General features: G+C 40.7%; 1 protein-coding gene across 2 annotated transcripts in view; it reads left to right on the top strand.

Annotated features, from left to right (window-relative positions):
- LOC141435662 (dynein axonemal heavy chain 1-like) overlaps positions 1-19,935 on the top strand; it is a 57,708-nt gene that overhangs the window by 17,327 nt on the left and 20,446 nt on the right. For both annotated transcript variants that reach the window (XM_074098400.1, XM_074098401.1), the window contains exons 24-47: positions 431-548; positions 1,533-1,736; positions 2,040-2,253; positions 2,736-2,898; positions 3,158-3,276; positions 3,874-4,079; positions 4,189-4,351; positions 4,850-5,010; positions 5,571-5,786; positions 6,058-6,152; positions 6,929-7,067; positions 7,621-7,783; positions 8,238-8,407; positions 8,815-9,036; positions 9,373-9,534; positions 9,851-10,028; positions 10,657-10,787; positions 11,088-11,193; positions 11,578-11,732; positions 12,476-12,664; positions 14,137-14,266; positions 15,654-15,801; positions 16,839-16,942; positions 17,684-17,760. In XM_074098400.1, the coding sequence (XP_073954501.1) occupies positions 431-548; positions 1,533-1,736; positions 2,040-2,253; positions 2,736-2,898; positions 3,158-3,276; positions 3,874-4,079; positions 4,189-4,351; positions 4,850-5,010; positions 5,571-5,786; positions 6,058-6,152; positions 6,929-7,067; positions 7,621-7,783; positions 8,238-8,407; positions 8,815-9,036; positions 9,373-9,534; positions 9,851-10,028; positions 10,657-10,787; positions 11,088-11,193; positions 11,578-11,732; positions 12,476-12,664; positions 14,137-14,266; positions 15,654-15,801; positions 16,839-16,942; positions 17,684-17,760 (3,733 nt within the window). The remainder of the gene's footprint in view (positions 1-430; positions 549-1,532; positions 1,737-2,039; positions 2,254-2,735; positions 2,899-3,157; positions 3,277-3,873; positions 4,080-4,188; positions 4,352-4,849; positions 5,011-5,570; positions 5,787-6,057; positions 6,153-6,928; positions 7,068-7,620; positions 7,784-8,237; positions 8,408-8,814; positions 9,037-9,372; positions 9,535-9,850; positions 10,029-10,656; positions 10,788-11,087; positions 11,194-11,577; positions 11,733-12,475; positions 12,665-14,136; positions 14,267-15,653; positions 15,802-16,838; positions 16,943-17,683; positions 17,761-19,935) is intronic.

Below are 19,935 nucleotides of genomic sequence, written 5' to 3'. Positions count from 1 at the left end.
TTAGATGCCAGCTCTTATTACAAGATTATTCATATATGTATACTGAGCGGCAAAACATCTGGCCCTCAGATGTATCCAGAAATAGGTAATTTTGTATGTAGAGTGGGCCAAATTTGGTGCCGCTGAGTGTATCATGCAAGAGAAATTCTGTCCTTTTTCGGACCCATAAAAATAATGACACTTGTATATTATGTACCTTACTCAGTGTCATCCACGAAGACGCGTGATTTTGTCAAAATTAGACATTAAGCCCCTCGGATCCCTTCGGATCCCTTCCCCTCGGATCTCTATACTGAGTTGACGTGTCCGTGACCCTTTTTAAACAAATTATTCAGCTCTGTCACAGTCACCAATAGACACATAGACACACATACTGACAGATAGACAGGAAATCATTATGGAAACTTCATGGAAACTTAATGCTGATCAGGACGGATGGAATCCTATCGAGTTTGGTCCGAGGTGGCATAGCGGTGGAGGACATGGACAAACGCTGGTACGTTTTTGACGGGCCAGTAGATGCGGTGTGGATCGAAAACATGAACACTGTGAGTTAACCATTATTTTAGAATTTAGATGTTTTTGTGGTCCTTAGGAGGATTCGACCTTAAAAAATATCGGAGGTGGCCAATGAAAATAAGAAACTCCAATGATTTTTGAGCCTTTTCTGATAAACTTCAGTAGAACTACGAGTATTGATAGAAAGAAACAAATCATTATCACCAATCATTTATAAATTTTCGTTTTTAATACAAGATTTTTTTGCTGCCTGTACTTTTTGTTAACTGTACTTGCATTGTCACCCAAACTACATTTGCATACCAAATTTCAAGTCGATGCTATTAACCGTTCAAGAGTTCCGTCCCGCGGAGACCATCCTGGCTGGACTGCCAGGATGTGTCACTACTAGATTATTGTATTGTCACGCGATTTACTTAAGTATTCCAAATTTCAAGTCAATCTGAATACTGGAAGTTGCTCAAATTTAACTTGCGAGATTTGATTACAGACAGACAGACAGACAGACAACGGGACAGGTCTAAACAAACACAAGCTAACAAAACAAAAGCTTGTAAAAACCATTTTGTTTTATAACATTAGCGTCAAGAGAGATTTAATAGTGGCTTCGAACATCACTGTCACTAGACCAACCCATTAGCAGTACAAAGAATACTGGACCAAGGAACAGCTAGATACAGCCGATACAGGCACCTGTCAGTTGCTTCCATCTGCCTGCCTGATAATTTAAATAATAATAATAAACTATTGAAGTTATGACTATAACTAACTAATACAACTAAACATACTAAATAAATTTAGAATTAGTTGAAAAACTAGAACTGCTCAAACAGGGATAGGCCCCTCTTGTTCTTATCTTTCCGAGAATCATCATAATCTACTTGTGAGATCCTATAATTGGCTTTATAGTTAAGTACTAAACTTAAAATAAATTTATTCTGAAAGTTATAGCTGTTGGTTCTCTGAAAATAAATAAATAGCAAATTAAATCGAACGATTCTGAATTATTTTAGGTGCTTGATGACAATAAGAAGCTCTGCCTTTCGAGTGGCGAAATCATGAAGTTGACGGACCGTCAACGCATGATTTTCGAGGTCGCTGATCTAGCAGTGGCTTCCCCTGCCACCGTCTCACGATGCGGCATGGTCTACCTAGACCAACACGTGGTTGGACTCCCGCCTTTGGTCAATGCTTGGTTGAAGAGTAACATTCCAGCGGTAAGGATATGTCGAGATGGACGGACGACCTGGCTAAAGCCAAATGGAGGTCCATTGGGGACCTATGTTAACAGTGGACGTCCGACGGCTGATATGATGATAATGATGATGAAAAAAGTTGAAGGAAAGTTGATGAGGAAGGTTTTTGCATGTAAAAGGCCGTCGAAGTCGTCGTCGAATGGGAGCTCAAGCATATCGTTGTTTGAAACACATGCATTAATTTAAGCAGCTCGTTGTCTGTCAGTCAGTTGGACACGAGACTGTTACGTAGAAATATATTAAAAAGCTTAGCCTAATTTTTAGATGGCCGATAACATTCGGAAGCCGTTGCCTAAGCTCATAAATGAATACCTCTACCCGAGCTTGGAGTTGGTTCGTTCAAAACTAACGGAGATCGCAGTCTCCATCGATTCTGCTCTTGTTCTGAAGTTTCTGGAGCTTCTGGACTTCAGATTGAGACCGCTGACAGGGAAGGACGATAGGCCTCCACCGTCACCGCCGTTTCAAGCTCTTATGCGTAAGTATTCTTCAAACATGGTCTGAATCAGAAGTTTTCATGATGCCCTTTTATTCTATCTATTATTTGAGAAATTTTTGGATCCACTTTGACCTTTTGTGCATTTACCCCTTCGCACTCATTCTGTCACATGGTCTAGTTAGTATCAGGTGATATCGCCATCACTGAACTACAACCTGGTGCGACCAAGACTCTTCTCCACTTCCACATAAATGCACATATCTAAGTCACAAAGACTCAACCACAACAAACACCATACAGTTACACACACCATGCTAACTTCGGTAGTCGTGGAGCACAGCAAAGTACTTAGGTAGTTAGTTCATTGACATGGACCTCTAAATAGTAAAAGTGACGTATGAATCAATCGAGATTACAATCAATCATTGCTACAAATGCATTTAAATTCTTGTCTTTCCTTGTCAGTATTTTGTCGATTTCAGGGGCACGCTTTATAAACTTTTCTTATTTCCTCTGTCTAGCACGCTTGGCACCACTATGGGTGGTATGGGCAGTGATCTGGTCGGTAGGAGCGACGTGCGACCACAACGGGCGCGCGATATTCTCCACTTTTATGCGCGAACTGACGGAGAAGAATGGTTTGAAGCCGCTCTTTCCGAAGGAAGGCCGCGTCTATGATTACACGTGAGGAATTACTTATTTCTCCATTAAAACTCAATGCTGCACTTGTTGCGATATTAAGACAAGTTTTTCTGTTAACTTGGGTTACTCGTATAGCATAGCACAGTAGCTTCTCGAAGGGTTTACTTTCCTCAAAACTTACACTTGCAGAACGTACACTTTAAAGTTTGAATCTGTTTATTGGTTCTATATTTTGTTTTGAAATTAATGTCAGGGAGTGTGAACTTTGGTAAGTTATAGTTATAGTTGTTTGAATCATCAGATTTCACGATGGAGGTTTCACTGATTTGACGGAAGACGGGGAGCCCGGTAACCCCTACTGGTATAACTGGATGGCCAATTTGGAGCCGTATGAAGTCGATCCAGAGTGGCAGTACGCTGGTACGTATTAAAATTTGTTATGATCGACATAAGAGTCTTTGGTGGTCCACAATTCGCCCTTGGTGACAGGATTTGCCATACAGATGTCATATCGAAAATACAAACTGAAATATAGATGCACAGAAAAACCAGAAAAATAGGACCAGCGCTGGGAATCGAACCCAGGTCCACGGCATTCCGTGCCGCGTGTCTCTTGTCCGGTTAGTTCCAATGGAGTGCTGAAAGTTTCTCGATAAGGGCTACAGCATAGATGTCGCTAGTGTCGCTGCTTAAGTGACTAAATATAAAACAAAACAGGCTGGGATATGTGGTGCATAGGAGAAATTCGTGTCTGTACCGTTGTCCAGCGGTGGTATAGCGTTATAGCACGCGGCACGGAATGCCGAGGGCCTGGGTTCGATTCCCAGCGCTGGTCTTATTTTTCTGGTTTTTCTGTGCATCTATATTTCAGTTTGTATTTTCGATATGGGTTTTACGGGATGACCGTAAAAGTAACAAAAATTTGGAATTGAAATAAAAAATACAAAAAGATTCCAAAAACCAATCTTAATACAGATGTCAGTTCGAATGAGTTTGATTAATTCACTTTTCTCACAGATATTGAAGTCCCTACCCTCGACAACGTCCGTAGCGCAGCCATCTTAGGTTACAAGATATCCAATTACAACAACGTGATCTGTGTCGGCCCCACCGGCACCGGCAAGACCGTCACTATCACCTCCAAATTGTCGAGGGGTCTCCATAAGAAGTTCATCTGCGAGTTCATCGTCTTCTCCGCCAGGACTTCGTCGAATCAGACGCAGGTTTGTACAGATCCTTATTATCTTCATCATTAGACTCGCACGTTCCCGTGAGTATTTCAAAACAAATCTTTTTTGTGCATCTCTACATCCCTCTAAAAATTTGATACAGGACGTGATAGATAGCAAGCTGGACCGACGGCGGCGGGGTGTCTTTGGCCCTCCTCCCACCAAGCGGCAGGTGTTCTTCATCGACGATCTGAACATGCCCGCACTGGAAGTGTATGGAGCGCAGCCGCCTATTGAGCTTATACGGCAGTTCATGGACTTCTCTGGTGAGTCGACCTCATTGGCTAGGCTATCTGATGACCGGCTGCTCGTAGTGGTCTGTTATGATAAGCAGAGAGTGGAATTTCTGCTGCATAATTTAGGACTTTGTAGTAGACCATGGCTACGGAATATCAAGGAGTGGACCGGGATCAGTGCATAGCATAGCAACTGTTCCGAAAGGCTCGAGATAGGGATAAAGCTTCAGAGCTAACGGTGAATTTCCCGTAATGGAGTGCTACTTTAAGAAGAAGAAAAGCTATATAGCTGGATTTTTTATTTTATCGATACATTTAGTTGTGGAATAGAAGAAAAAACGGTTAACCCCTCGTATGCGGGAACTAAAAAAGTACCGAATATTAGTCTTAATCTGTTTTAATGAGCACAAATTCTGCTGATTAAAAAAAAGACGAAAAGATAAGTGGCCTTAGGCACGGATCAGCGTCCTAAGCATACAAGGGGTTAAGTCTCATAGACGCACTCGTAACTATAATTTGTGCTTCCAGGCTGGTACGACCGCACCAACATAGGCGAGTTCCGAACTCTAGTAGACATTAGCATCGTGGCGGCCATGGGACCACCAGGCGGCGGTCGCAATCCAGTCACTATGCGGCTGATGCGACATTTCCACTACATCTCCTTCACCGAAATGGAGTTTTCTAGCAAGGTGATTAGACTTATCACGTGAGAAATAGTCTATACTGTGATGTGGGTACCACGTAATTTACAGCAACTATCGACCTTCAGAAAATTGACATCGTCATCATCATTTTAGCCGTAGGACGTCCATTTTTAGACATAAGCCTCTCCCGTAGATCTCCAGTTGCCTCGGTGAAAACGCTGAGACTAAAAAATTCATTGAATGATGTGTTTAAAATTCATTGAGTGAATGATCTCTGACATATGTTTCATTCAAGTAAATAGTCGTTGAAACAACAAACCCCTTCTTTCTTATTGTCGATGGTCCCTATAAACAGAGTGGGATCTGCAATTATTGTGCCAAAGTCAAATATATATTGACCGTCGTTATGTTCTTCAATATTTCGACTAGTTACTTACTTTCTCAACTTCGTATCTACCCGAATTGTATACTCGTACTCACAACAAGCAACACTATAACACTTAACATAAGTATGATACTAAAGCAATTTAATGTGGACAGATATGAGTTTGAGAAAGTGAGCGGTCGATTTGCAGTAGTTATAACAATTTCTTCTTTGTTTTCAGTACGGCATATTCCACGTAATCTTAACGTCTTGGACGCGCAACTTTAACAATGTCACGGTACGGGAAGCCCCATTCTTGAAGGCTTCAATAGACATCTTCAGTTCGCTGGTGGAGGAACTGCTGCCTACTCCCACCAAATCGCACTACACCTTCAACCTTCGAGATCTGAGCAAAGTCTTTCAGGGAATTTTGATGATGGACCCTCTAAAAGTGAAGGTATGATTTTGTGTCCTTATTTTTTTTCAAGATTCTCTTAGAAGTTCATCTTCACTGCAGTTAACTGTTGCGTAGGCATTGCGTGCATTCTTAGGATACATTATTGTATAGATTCCTTCTATGCCGAGTCTGACTAGCACTTGGCTGCTTTATTTTCATCTTTCTTGGGACGGTTTGTACAGCTTGTATACCAGTCCATTCCTTTCTGACGCATTAGCTGCCACTTGTTTACCGACGACTCAATTTTTCACGATTGCTGGATATTTGATAGGATGAAGACGACGTGATTCGGCTATGGTATCACGAGCATCAACGTGTGTACCAGGATCGTCTGGTATGCGCGGAAGACCGTCAGTGGTTTGTCAAGTATGTTGACATTTTAATTACGTTTTTTTGATTGATTATGAACTTAAATTAATGCATGGCCGTGAGTTGCAAAGGAAGAGATCTTCAGACCTGTATGTTACCGGCCAGTCAACGTCGACCCCCAAGCGCGCGTGATCACTGATTGGTCAGTTCTAAACTCTGGTGCACAGATTGTGCAATTAAGCGTTAAGGCTCCGTTTCCACCAGAGATGTGCGAGGATGTGTTGCGAAGGATGTGTTTTTTATGAACCACGCTTCATTAACCTATCTCGTTGGAAAGTGGTGGATGGCAAGATGATGCGGCGGCACAGCTAGTCGCTAGTAGCGCCACAGGTATATTTACAAGAACCATTTCGGGCTCTTTCATCCTTAATTTAATTATTATTTATAACTTTTTTCCCATTAATTTGTATGATTTGAACGGTTCTTACAAGCTTTTCTAGCTTGCCCTGTTTGTTTATTATTTATTTATTTATTTGTTTGGGTTAAATCTTGGAAGCTAAATTTGACCCACTTCCAGTGGTCCGATTGACTCGAAATTTGGTATATTTATGTAAATTTAGTGACAATACAATAATCTGGTAGTGGCATCTTGGTGGTCCTGCCAGGACCGTCTCCGCAGAAGGGAACTCCTCAATGGTTAATAGTACCGACTTAAAATTTGGTACCAAGTTTGCACTTTGCAGCTTGTATTAAAAATTAAACTTTTAACAAAACTTATTTAGTTAGCTCTCGTACGAATTAAGCCTAAGACGCGAGTATGTCTTTTGTTTTAGGTTACTAGACAAAAAGATCCAGACGGAGTTTGGCAAGAAGCCTAAAGATGTCGTTGGGGGCAGGCTAATGCTGTTCGGGGACTTTATGGATATTGGCGCTGATGACAAGAAGTATATTGAGATCAATGATCAAGAAGAGGTGAGACTTAGGGGCTGTTTCACCATCCATTGATTAGCATTAAACGACGGTTAAATGTGATGCCGTCTCCGTCTATTCGAACAAAACAAATAGAGACGGCATCACACCTAACCGCCAGTTAACACTAATCAATGGATGGTGAAACAGCCCCTTAAAGTGTTTCCTTGTTAAAGATGTCATGTTGCCTGCCACGGCTATTGCAGAAGTAAATTAAGTGTCAGAATAAGGATGGATCTACATTACTGGATCAACAGGACCTCTCGGTCTGCCGCAACTCTTAAATTTCTAGGTCCTTAGATTGCAGCAGACTGATAGGTGGCTTGGCAATTTATATTTTAGTAGTGATACTCGTAAATTAAAAGAATTAAGTTTATTATATGCACATTTGCATGGTCTAGTTTTAATTTTGCACTTACCAGGTGAGATAGAACACAATCTCGGGGTGATTTCAAATAAAAAAATGCAATGCTGTTGTCTCCTGCTAAGCATTACTGTCATAAGTGTTTTCCAGAAGAATATCAAGAGTTTATAGCAAAAACATTTCTTCCCACAGCTGGACGAAATTCTCGATCATTACCTGAACGACTATAACTTGGCGACGACGGCGCCTCTGGACCTCGTGTTGTTCGATGACGCCATCGCCCATCTCTGTCGGGTCGCGAGGATCATGCGTCAGCCCATGGCCAATGCCCTTCTACTAGGCATGGGAGGATCGGGTAGGTTAATTGAATTTTGACAAGCTCTCTCTCTTGTCTATGTGGGTCCATGTCTGCTGGGCATACGGCACTAGCTTCCTCTCAGAATGACAGAGCCTAAGATTTCATGCGGGCTCATTGCGTATTGGAAATATCAGACACACTATTCTTTACTTTTTTTCCCTTTTCTTTTGAGTTTCTGTTTTCCTCTTTACCGCATGTTATTTTATAAGTGTTTGCCTATCTTCTTCTTAATAAATTGTCTTCTCTTAACTAGGTTAGCTGGAAGAGATCCCTGAGATAAACTCGCCTTTGCTCTCCTTGTTGTGTATTTGTATCTCTTTTTATTTTATTTTTATGTGCAATAAAAAGTTTACATTCATACATATACTATTAAACTGCTTCGCAGGTGTATATAGTTGTATGAAGAATTTCCTTTGCTACAAGCGATAGACAATATTTATATGTATTCCAGGTCGTCAATCACTCTCCCGCCTAGCAGCTTTCATAGCGGAACTGACTTGCATCCAGATTGAGATCACGAAATCGTACGGACAAGCCGAGTGGCGTGATGACTTGAAACAGACCATGATGAAGGCAGGCGCTGACAACAGGGGCATTGTTTTCTTATTCTCTGATGCGCAGGTAAGTAAGAAAACATGAAAAGAATAAGGTAAGTTCAAAACAGAAATGTATCTGCCGTATCAAAGATACGGAGTTTCCCTGCTACAGACTACAGGGGCCCATTGAGGTGTCGCTGTAGTTAAGTAGAGGGTCTCCCAATATTTTTTGATACATCGCCCTTTTAAGGCAAGCTTCACCTCTGGTTCAAGAATACGTTTGAATTCATGCCTCAGAAATATTGTGTCAAGCTAAATGAAGCTATAAGACCATTAACTATAAATCGCTCAACGGTTTTATGATCAAACTCATCCTGGCGCCTTTACCGTACCTATGTCCTACTACCGTCTAATTTGATTTCACATTCAAGGCATCCAGATCTCTATTAAGAACCATCGAGAATCACTTACGCATCTTAACATGTATTGTAGATCAAAATGGAATCGTTCCTCGAGGACTTAAACAATATTCTCAGTTCCGGCGATGTTCCCAATATCTACGAAGCTGAAGATTTTGACAAAATCTACATGTCCGTCCGTCATGCTGTCATGGAGATGAATTTGGCTGCAACCAAGACGAACCTCTTTGGATGTTATCAGAGGAGAGTCCGGAGTAATCTGCACATTGTCATTGTCATGAGTCCTGTGGGTGAGGTGAGTTGGGTTATGTGAAGTATTAACGTGACCGACGATTGTAATAAGGAAAGTGATAAAACTGTTTTTATTGGAACTGTTTCTGTTGTTCTATATTCGTTGTGTAGGGTAGGATCTTATTACTACTTAGCGTTGATAGAAACTTTAACCTAACTTTTTAACCTGAACTAAACAAAGCCGTCCTGACCGTCATCCGAATGGCATATCAAGGAGTATTTATTTGTCGGGCGTAGTTGACGCATATGCATTCAGACCTCAATTTATTTACTACCAAAAAACCGAAAAAAAAGAAAAAATGTTTGATTAATGTGTGTGACGAAAAATATTTTCCTCCAGTTGTTCCGCGCCCGCCTTCGCCAATTTCCTTCCCTCGTCAACTGCTGCACCATAGATTGGTTCAGCGAGTGGCCTAAGTCAGCTCTGGAATCCGTCGCCAACCATTTCTTCCGTAACATGGAAGAATTACAGACTACTGATGAAGTGTACGATGCCATGGTTGTAAGTATTTGGTGCCATGACCAGGATACACTCAATTTATTTAGCGAATGTGGTGTGGCAACCTTTCTTTTTAGAAAAAAAAAATATACGGAGCAACGAATTAGTCAGGTTTATACGCTGGACCTTTTAATTAACTATTAATAAGCCGCTTATTTTTCACTAATGACTAGTAGTTTATGCACTAAGTAGATCCGATTTCCGTCTTCAAATTCCGGCATAAAAATAGTTTCCAAATTATTACAGACCGTATTATTAGGGCTTTGGATCGTTGTAGGAGGAACCGCACTAACGGTTTAAAACTTCCTGCTGTGTCTAGTCTGTCTGCTGCTTCGCCCATCAAAGTGTGGTGGACGCCAGCACAAAATTCCTGCAGCAGCTGAACAGACTCAACTACGTCACGCCCATGTCTTACATGGAGATGCTCGGAGCCTACGCGGAGATGTTTCGTAAGAAGCAAGAGTCTATCCTGGCTGAGTCCAACGCGTTGAAGACTGGTAAGTCAAGCGCCCTGAACTGGAACCAGTTTATTTTATACTAAAGTTAAAAAATAAGCATGCGGTTCACCTGATGCATGATCTAATGCCTGCTGTGTCGCAATGAACTATTATAGGCCATTGTGTCTGAAGGGCCTATGGGAACGAAATCGATGCATGCCCTCGATACCGCTCTACTTTCAGAGCAAGACATGAGTGCGTGACAGCTCACTTTGACTCTGGAGTCACGCTTTTTCCACTTAGTTACTTTTAGGTACCTATTGTGTTTGTATTAATTATGTGGATCTTATTTGTAAGGTATTTATTGTACGGGCCATGTTGTCCGAAAGAAAGGGTTTTATTATTATTTGGGGGCGACTGGCGTAAGCTTGCCTTCGGAATCCAGAAGCTTAATGATTATTTCGCCTAAAATGTATATTTCACAGTTAAATAATTTGAGGTCGGGGGAATAAGTCTCCAATTTTTCACCAGTGATGGTGAAAACTGCATCAAAATTCTTTGCATGGTCAAGGAGGAGTTAGTGGATATGTATAGATTGGCAGACGAGGAAAGAGACTTTGTTTGCATACTATGTAGAGATAAAAAGATACACTGTTATGAAAAGGGGTAAATTAGTGGCATTCCTCAGGTTTGAACAAGTTGAACCAGACAGAGGTAGAGGTGAAACAGTTACAGATCGAGTTGGCGGATCTCAAACCGCTAATGGAAAAAGCGGCTGAAGAGACAAAGCTGGTCATCGAACAGATCGCCACAGACACTGTACGTCCATAATAATTATAATAATACCTACTGTAGTCACTCCAGAAAAAAAAATTGCTAGAGCCGGCAATCCAACTCCGATGAAATCTAACTTCAGTATATTTCTAACAATTCTTATTGGGAAATCCGTAAAATAAGATTAAAAAATTAAATTCAGAAGTTTGGTAGTGATCTTAATTCGTAGTTGGATGTTGTGAGGCTCAAAACTTTTTAAGTTGCAATTTTTTATTTCATATCACATTACATGTATTTGAGCATTTAAAATTTAAATGTAAATATTATGAACTGTATGATTTTTAGGCTATAGCAGAGGATGCGCGTGTCAAAGTAGAAAAGGAGCAGGCTGTTGCTGAAAAAATGGCTCAAGAGACTACTGCCATGGCTGAAGATGCCCAAAGAGATTTAGGTAATAATAACTACTTATATAGCAATACAGAAACTATTCTGACACTATAACGTGACATTTTGAGGTGAAACCCTAAGACGAGGTAGGTAGGTTTGTAGATACGATTTTTTGCAAATTATTGGGAAGCTATAAGAAAGTGAGTTTTAGCATAATGTAGATTAAGTCATAACGAATTCATCTGTGCTGAACTGCACTTAGTGATTCTTTGTCTCCAGTGACTTTGTGCAGTAAGCATACGCATTGCTCAACATTGTTTGCAACGGATTGTTTCAACTGTTTCAAGCCGTCCCAATCAGAATTGGGAATTTCACATAATTGAACTATACAATAAATTCACATTCGTAGTGATTCGTGTACTCTACTCACATAACTTCGTATGTGTAGATGAGGCAATGCCAGCTCTGCTAGCCGCCGAGAAGGCACTGCAAGAACTAAACAGGAACGACGTCGTAGAAGTGAAGGCTATGAAGAAGCCACCGCAGGGAGTCCTGTTGGTCATAGAGTCACTCTGCATGGTGTTTGACATCAAACCGATTAAGGTATGTGATCAAGTTTAAAAAAAAAATACCTCGTTGAGTTTCTTGCCGGATTCTTCTTAACAGAGGTTTTTCCGAACCGGTGGTAGATTTTTTTTGACATTCATAAGTGCTTGTTATAGCCTAAATTGAATAAAGATATTTTGACATTTTGACTTTGACTTTACCATTAAAATAATTTGTATCACAGGTAATGACTGCCTGATTTACACTTCGCTTATTACATTGGATATAAGTGTGCACCTTTTCTTTTTCTGACTTTAGCAAACTTCCCATGAGGTGGTCAGACCGTGGCGAGTATTGCGGGCAATCGATGTCGATGCAGATTTTCGTTCATTATGGCATTACAAAGCCGTCGTGGCCGAGTGGTTTGACCTATGGCCTCTCAAGCAGAGGATCGTGGGTTCAAACCCCGGCTCGCACCTCTGAATTTTTCGAAATTCATGTGCGGAATTACATTTGAAATTTACCACGAGCTTTACGGTGAAGGAAAACATCGTGAGGAAACCGGCACACAAACCTGCGAAGCAATTCAACGGTGTGTGTGAAGTTCCCAATCCGCACTGGGCCTGCGTGGGAACTACTGCCCAAGCCCTCTCATTACGAGAGGAGCCTGTGTCCTGCAGTGGGACGTATATAGGCTGGGATGATGATGGCATTACAAGGATGAGATATTTGTTCAAGAGTGGGCCTTTTCTGACTTATGATGAAGATGATGTTAGACACAACAGTTTTGATCATTCCAGGAACCTGGCGCCAGTTTCGGTGAAAAAGTCCTGAACTACTGGAAGCCTGGCTCCATGATGCTGGCTGACCCCACCGCCTTCCTGGAGTCTCTAATGAAATTCGATAAAGAATCCATCACTGAGGACATGATTAAGAAGCTCAAGAAGTTTATCGTCAATCCTGACTATGATCCTGCTAAAATTCTCAAGGTTTGTACGTTTTTTAGGGTTCCGGAGCGAAAATGGCAAAAACGGAACCCTTATAGTTTCGCCATGTCTGTCTGTCCGTCCGTTCGCGGCTTTGATCAGGGACTATCAATGCTAGAAAGCTGTAATTTTGCACGGATATATGTGTAGACTATGCCGACAAAACGGTACATTTAAAAATTAAAAAAAAGTTTTTTTTAGGGTACTTCCCTTAGACGTAAAGTGAGGGTGACTTTTTTTTCTCATCCAACCCTATAGTGTGGGGTATCGTTGGATAGGTCTTTTAAAACCATTAGGGGTTGGCTAAGACGATTTTTCGATTCAGCGATATATTTGCGAAATATTCAGCTTTAAAGTGAAAATTTTCATTAAAATCGAGCGTCTCCCCCCCGCTAAAATCCAAACCGGTGGGTGGAAAAATTTGAAAAAATTCAGGATGGTAGTAAGTATATCAAACTTTTAAGGAAAACTATAACGGCTAAGTTTGCTTGAGAATTATTAGTAGTTTAAGAGTAAATAGCAGCCTAAGGTATAAAATATACCTAAACTATGGAAGATTCCGTATAAAATACGAAATCCTTAGAAAAATATTACTTAATTTTTTCGTAATGGCTACGGAACCCTATTTCGGGCGTGTCCGACACGCTCTTGGCCGGTTTTTATGTATATGCCTGGTTTATATCTATGTACTTGTTTCAAATTTCGAAGGTACTGAAAAACATTCTGACACTAATCGTCAGGGGAACCTCGTGCTGGTTTGTCAGATTTATTATAAACTAGCCATTACCCGCGACTCCGTCCACGTAGAATTCGTTTATTTTCCGGGATATAAACTATCCTATGTCCTTTTCCGGGACTCTAAAACTATCTGTATACCGAATTTCATCTAAATCGGTTCGGTGGTTTAGACGTGATGAAGTAACAAACAAACAAACAGACTTGCACACTTTCGCATTTATAATATTAGTGGGATAAAAGAACGTTTTACATCAGCGTGTTACATTACCACCAAGGACCATAAAGCACCGGCAGTTGTTTCTATGCACTCTGACTTTTGGTCGGAAAGTATGGTTCCGTCCCTGTACGGGGTACTTGCAGGCTTTTTAATCTAGGTTTAAGTGGTCTTAAGTCCTGTCAGATCCATACAAGAACTGTCAGTTTAAGCCTTAAATCGAGATTTAAAAAAGCCTACAAGACGTCTTTAGTGAAGCAAGGATAAAAACCTCTAGCACCTACCCACCCTTAATTTTATGGAATCGTATTATTTATTTTGTTTATTCTTTGTATCTTACGTCCACTTGCAGGTTTTTTAATCTAGGTTTAAGTGGTCTTAAGTCCTGTCAGATCCATACAAGAACCGTCAGTTTTAGCTTTAAATCGACATTTATAAAAGCCTACAAGACGTCCTTAGTCTTTTGGCTTTTATTTTATGCTGTGAAATTGATTGAGATAAATTATATTATTTTGCGTTATAGGTGTCAAAAGCGTGTCAGTCGCTTTGTATGTGGGTGCACGCTATGTACAAGTTTTACCACGTGAACAAGGGCGTAGCTCCGAAGAAGGCTGCCCTAAAGCAAGCCTCTATTGAACTGAAAGCCGTCGAAGGTACGCTCGTGATGAACAACTTTCTTTAAAAACCCTGAGCAACAAACTTTCAAGCTTAATTTAGACATACCTAATTTTCATGGGATGTATAACGTGATTAACTTTAATAAGCACCTGATATTTTAACATTGTCACAATCTCGAGTGGACAATGATGACTGTTATATCAAAACAGCAGGTACCACCTTGTCTGATCTTGCTCGCTAATCCTGCCGTGAAGCAGCAGTGCTTGCACTGTTGTGTTTCGGCGTGGAGAGTAAGACAGCCGGTGAAATTACTGGTACTTGAGGTAGCCTAGGATGGGTTGGCCTATCCCATCTTAGGCCTCTAGGTTGGCAACGCATCTGCAATCCCCCTGGTGTTGCGAGTGTCTATGGGCAGTGGTGATCTCTTACCATCAGGGACCCACTTGCTCGTTTGCCATCCAGTCGAATAAAAAAAAAACATCGGAAACCCATTAAAGGTTCCGTTCCGCATTACGCTCGCCATCCCGTTGTAAATAATCACCTAGTGTAATTAACGCGGGAATCATTAAAAACTGTTGTTACAAGCTCACTTTTGTGGGTAGTACCTAGGACCTATTGCATGATCCGTCCGAATCGCTACCATCATTTTTACTCGCTGATCCTGGCCCTAGGCAGCAGTTGCGCTGTTGTGTCCCAACGTTGAGAGTAAAACAGAATAGATGTTGAAATAACTGTTCTATCTACTCCTAACTCCCCTCCCCCCCCCTTTAGCCCTCCTTTTAGGCTGGCAACGCACCTGCAGTCCCATACTTCGTTTTATTAGCTTCAGAAAAAGGGTAAACAATCTTGACCAGTCTTTTTATTGAAAAACCTTAAAAAAAAACAGTAACTTATTTATGAAATATAATGACCCGGATAACTCACGTCTTAAATCGAGTTTAGCTCGACATGTTTCGGGCTAATCCGTAGCCCTTCGTCTTCGGAGCAAAGCGACTCAGCGGCTGCCGCAACACGCTTTGCTCCGAAGACGAAGGGCTACGGATTAGCCCGAAACATGTCGAGCTAAACTCGATTTAAGACGTGAGTTATCCGGGTCATTATGTTTAATATGAGTGAGTCTCACGGTAGTTTCATGTTCAAAACTTATTTATGATGTAAATGATCATTATGTCTTTGCTAATTGTTACATATTTGCTGTGACTTATTTTTCAAAAGTGTTTTTCAATAAAAAGACACGTCAGGATCGCTTCCCTTCTTTCTAATGCTAAAAAAACGAAGTATAATAATGCTGTAGGTATCCATGGGCGGCGGTGATTACTTACTATCAGGTGACCCGCATGATCGTTTGCTAGCTATTTGACATAAAAAAATCTAAGTCCTCTTGGTTTCCAACGTCTATTTGACATTATTTTTGTGTAACAGCTGTGTTAGCAAATGCGAAAGCAAAAATGCAAGCACTCCTCGAGGGTATTGCCAAGTTGAATGCGTACTTGCAAGAGAAGGAAGATGAAAAGCAAAGGATGGAAGATGACATAAACGCTTGCTTAGCCAGAATGGACAGAGCTAACAGGTATTTATTTGGTGTTTCCTGGTAACATTAACCTTTTTGTTTTTCCTTTTTGTACAATAAAGAGTATAAACAAACAAACAAACAAACATTTAATAATATTATGGTCTTTATAACCTACTCACTACGCCACAGAAATAAATTAAAATTGCCTCCATCCTATCTCAAAATTCATTCACACGGTACTTACGCCATGTCTGTAAAAGTATACAATAAATTACCTACCCAAATAAAATCAGAAACAAAAGATAAAAAATTTATACGACTACTAAAAGATTTTTTAACTCAGAAATGTTACTACAGTATAAATGAATATTTAGAAGAATAAAGAAAAATAGTTATCCTGTTATTATTATTGTAATTAAAGATGATCTCATTGCAGTAGGTATTACTTTTCCTATTATCTATTCATTCTGTGATACCACATAAGTTCTAAGTTTATGTTACATAAAGTTAATTTATAAGTGTTCCTTAAACCTCTTCCTAAAAATTACATGAGGTTAAAATAGCATAATGTGTTATGTATAAGTTAATTAATGTAATTAATTTTAAAATTGCCACGCCCCAACAGGGCATCATTTTTTATATTTTTTTGTAAAAGGTGTTGCAATAAATAAATACTGAATACTGAATATAAAAGTTTTTGGGTGCTCTGGTCGAGATTTTAAAATTAGATTAGTGTACTGAGCTTAAATCCAATTTAGCACGGCCCTTTCCCGGCAAGCATAAGCCAAAGAATTGTTTCATTTTAAAAAATCTTAGATTTCGCTTTGCAAACATTGTGGTAGGAAAAAAGTCATCTTTGTGAGAAATTAAACTTTCTCCCTTTGATCATATGCTGAGTCCACACTGGACGTGACTCTCTTAAATGGACGACGGTAATATACATACAGTACAATATTGTGTCTTGTGTTGACGTGTCGGAGGATTGCGCTCAGTGTGGCCCCTGTCTAATATCAAATATAACACTCACTAGAGAAGAAGACGGTTTTTTTATTGAGCATCTTGCAGTGGTTATGAAATTCTCATAATTATTTCAGACTGCTCAATGGACTGTCCAGCGAAAGAGTTAGGTGGATCAAGACCATTAAAGACTTGGCAATTGCTAACATTAACCTGATAGGAGACATACTTTTGAGTGCATGTGAGTAGAACCCAACATTTATTTATAACCAGAAGGCGCACGGGTCATAACTCTTAGACATATTTCTCGCAATAGATTAACGATTCATTCGTCCAAAAATGTAATCAGCACAATGATTATTTGAAATTTAATTGATAAAATCGTTGTAGTGTACGAAAATCGTCATGTAAAGACCATTCATCCATCCATACTAATATTATAAAGTGTGTTTGTGTGTTTGTATGTTTGTGTGTATGTTTGGCCGTCTTTCACGTCGAAACGGAGCGACGGATCGACGTGAATTTTGGCGTAGAGATAGTTTATGGGCCAGAGAGTGACATAGGCTACTTTTTGCACAGTTCCCGAGGGAACAGCGCGCGATTACCGAATTCCACGCGGGCGAAGCCGCGGGCAAAAGCTAGTTACATAAAATTTAGAAGCTAATTTGAATCTTGAGCACAGTGACATACTTACATGAAAGTTAATGCGTTTTATTGCTCGAACAAATGGATTAAAAGCGATTTAGACTATTGTCAACTTTAGAGACCGTTGCTGGCGTTCAAATAGTTAAAATTTTGAGAGTCCCATCTATATTGTTGCGGACGACGTCCAACACCACAATATCAAAAGACTATGCAATGTTTACTTTTCTCTTCATGGTCAGCCACGCTTATTACTATGCAATACAAACATACTTAAATACATTAAGCCCGGGTGTTGTTGTAGTTAAAAGTTTGGATTTCAGTTGTGTAAACATTACAGGTGCGGTGGGATATGTGACGCCATTTACTGACGAGTTCAGGAGGGAGCTGATTGGCGCGTGGATTCATCACATGCAGGTCATCACTCGTCGCATACTCTGTAGTTCAAAATTAGAGAGTTGCAAACAATGATTGTTGAGCCACCACTGTTTTAGACTTGTAAGAAAGAAATAAATGATACGAAGGAGCCTGGAATAATACAATATCCGAACTCACCAAATTCGACGAGCTGATGGTTTCCTGGGGGCCCCCGTCTGTCACTCCATAGGTCACTGGCTGAACTGGTCAGATATAAACACTGCGGTGCTAATGAAGCTTTCAGGATTTCAGGAGAAATTGTAAGAAGAACAGAAACGAATTAATTTCTAGGGACGTGCGTGCCGCCATTCGAAGTTGCTTGCTAATAACAGCCATATTAAACCGCCGTAGGAGGGCAGCACTGTCGCGGCGCTTCGTTCGGAAATCAAATTGCATCATTCCAGTTACAAATTAAGAATAACGTTTAGAAATAAGAATGAATAATTTGTATGTGCTAAACGATGCGAAACAAATAAACAAAGGCATTAAAAATAGAAGAAAGTACGGAACATGCCGCCGGCCTTAAAATAAGTTAATTATTTTAACTAATACTAAACCTAAGTATTACCTATAAGTATTACCTATAAGTATTACCTATAAGTAAAAGGCACCTAAGACTCTTAGTCTACAGGCAATGGATAAATCTTAACGATAGGTCTTTTCGTATAAGAATTACCCATACGTAGCGTAACTACACGGGTAACACCATCAGCACCCGGATGCAGCTCGTGCACACGGGCGAGGCGCCACTGCAGGGGTGGCAGGCCGTCGTCGCGCACCACCACCACAGAGCCCTCCGATACCGGGGACGCGCCTTCATTGCGGAACCATCGGCCACGCTGTTGTAATTGAGAAAGATATTCGGCACTCCATCGCTTCCAGAAATGACGAACAGCCTGCTGAATGATCTGCCAGCGTTGAAGACGGCTGGGTCGCTCATCACCGAAGTCATACTCGGGCAACGCGGTCAGTGGTTCCCCAACGAGAAAATGCGCGGGAGTAAGTGGTAACGGATCACTTGGATCATTGCTTAAGACGCAAAGTGGTCGAGAGTTAAGTACTGACTCAATCTGACACAGAAGGGTATTGAACTCGTCATAGGTAAGAGTTTGTGATCCTATCACACGATGAAGATGTGTCTTAAAACTTTTCACGCAAGCCTCCCAAATTCCACCAAGATGGCTTCCGTAAGGCACATTGAAATGCCAGGTTATTCCGGTGTCCCTTAATTTTTCATTAAGTTCGAGCTGAGTCGTGTCTGTCTTTAAAAAATCAAACAGTTCTCTTAAATATCTATCACACCCAACAAAGTTACGACCGCAGTCTGAATATATGTCTGAGCAAAGTCCCCGTCGGGACACGAAACGTCTTAATGTGTTTAGAAAAGATTCGGTGGACAAATCTGGAACTAACTCCAAGTGACACGCCTTGGTCGACATGCAGACCATGACAGCGACATAAGCCTTAAACAGTTTTGCGTTACGAAAGTTATTCGACTTCAAATGAAAATAACCAGCGAAATCTACGCCGACGTGTAAGAAAGGACGCAACGATCTTACTCGCGCTGCGGGAAGAGCCGCCATCTGTGGTTGTGGAGCGGGACGAGGCCGCGCTCGGAAACACTGTACGCAGCGGCGGGTGCGCATGCGTACCGCGTCGCGTGCCGACAATATCCAATATTCGTGAGAAAGAATGAATTGCAAGGTCTGCGGTCCTACGTGTAAATTAACCCTATGATAGTGGTCAATTATTAAACTCGTTAAATGATGTCCCTTCGGAAGTAAAATTTGATGTTTCGCGCTGTATGATATATGAGCTCGATCAATCCTGCCGCCGACCCTCAGAAGGCCCAAACTATCGACGAAGGGTTTCAGTTTTTGTAAACGGTCTGAACAATTTTTATTACATTTTATTTTCGAAAGATCGTCAGAAAACTGCTCACTTTGAACAAGGGAGATTAGACGCGAAAGTGCGTATTTAGTTTCTTGAACTGTAATATGTTTAGAATCAATTTTAAGTTTGCGACATTTTTTTATGAAGCGAACAACATAGGAAACCACACGTAGAAGTTTAGAAAGTGATGAAAATCTAGAAATGAAATCCGTATTAGCCTTGTCAGTGCTGTCCACTGCTGTCACTAGAACGTTACTTCGCTTTTCTTCGTCCGTAACGAAA

This window comes from Choristoneura fumiferana, chromosome 15, assembly GCF_025370935.1.
Source record: "Choristoneura fumiferana chromosome 15, NRCan_CFum_1, whole genome shotgun sequence".
Taxonomy (NCBI): Eukaryota; Metazoa; Arthropoda; class Insecta; order Lepidoptera; family Tortricidae; genus Choristoneura; species Choristoneura fumiferana.
The sequence above is the reverse complement of the archived record's forward strand: the minus strand, read 5'-3'. Positions and strand labels throughout refer to the sequence as shown.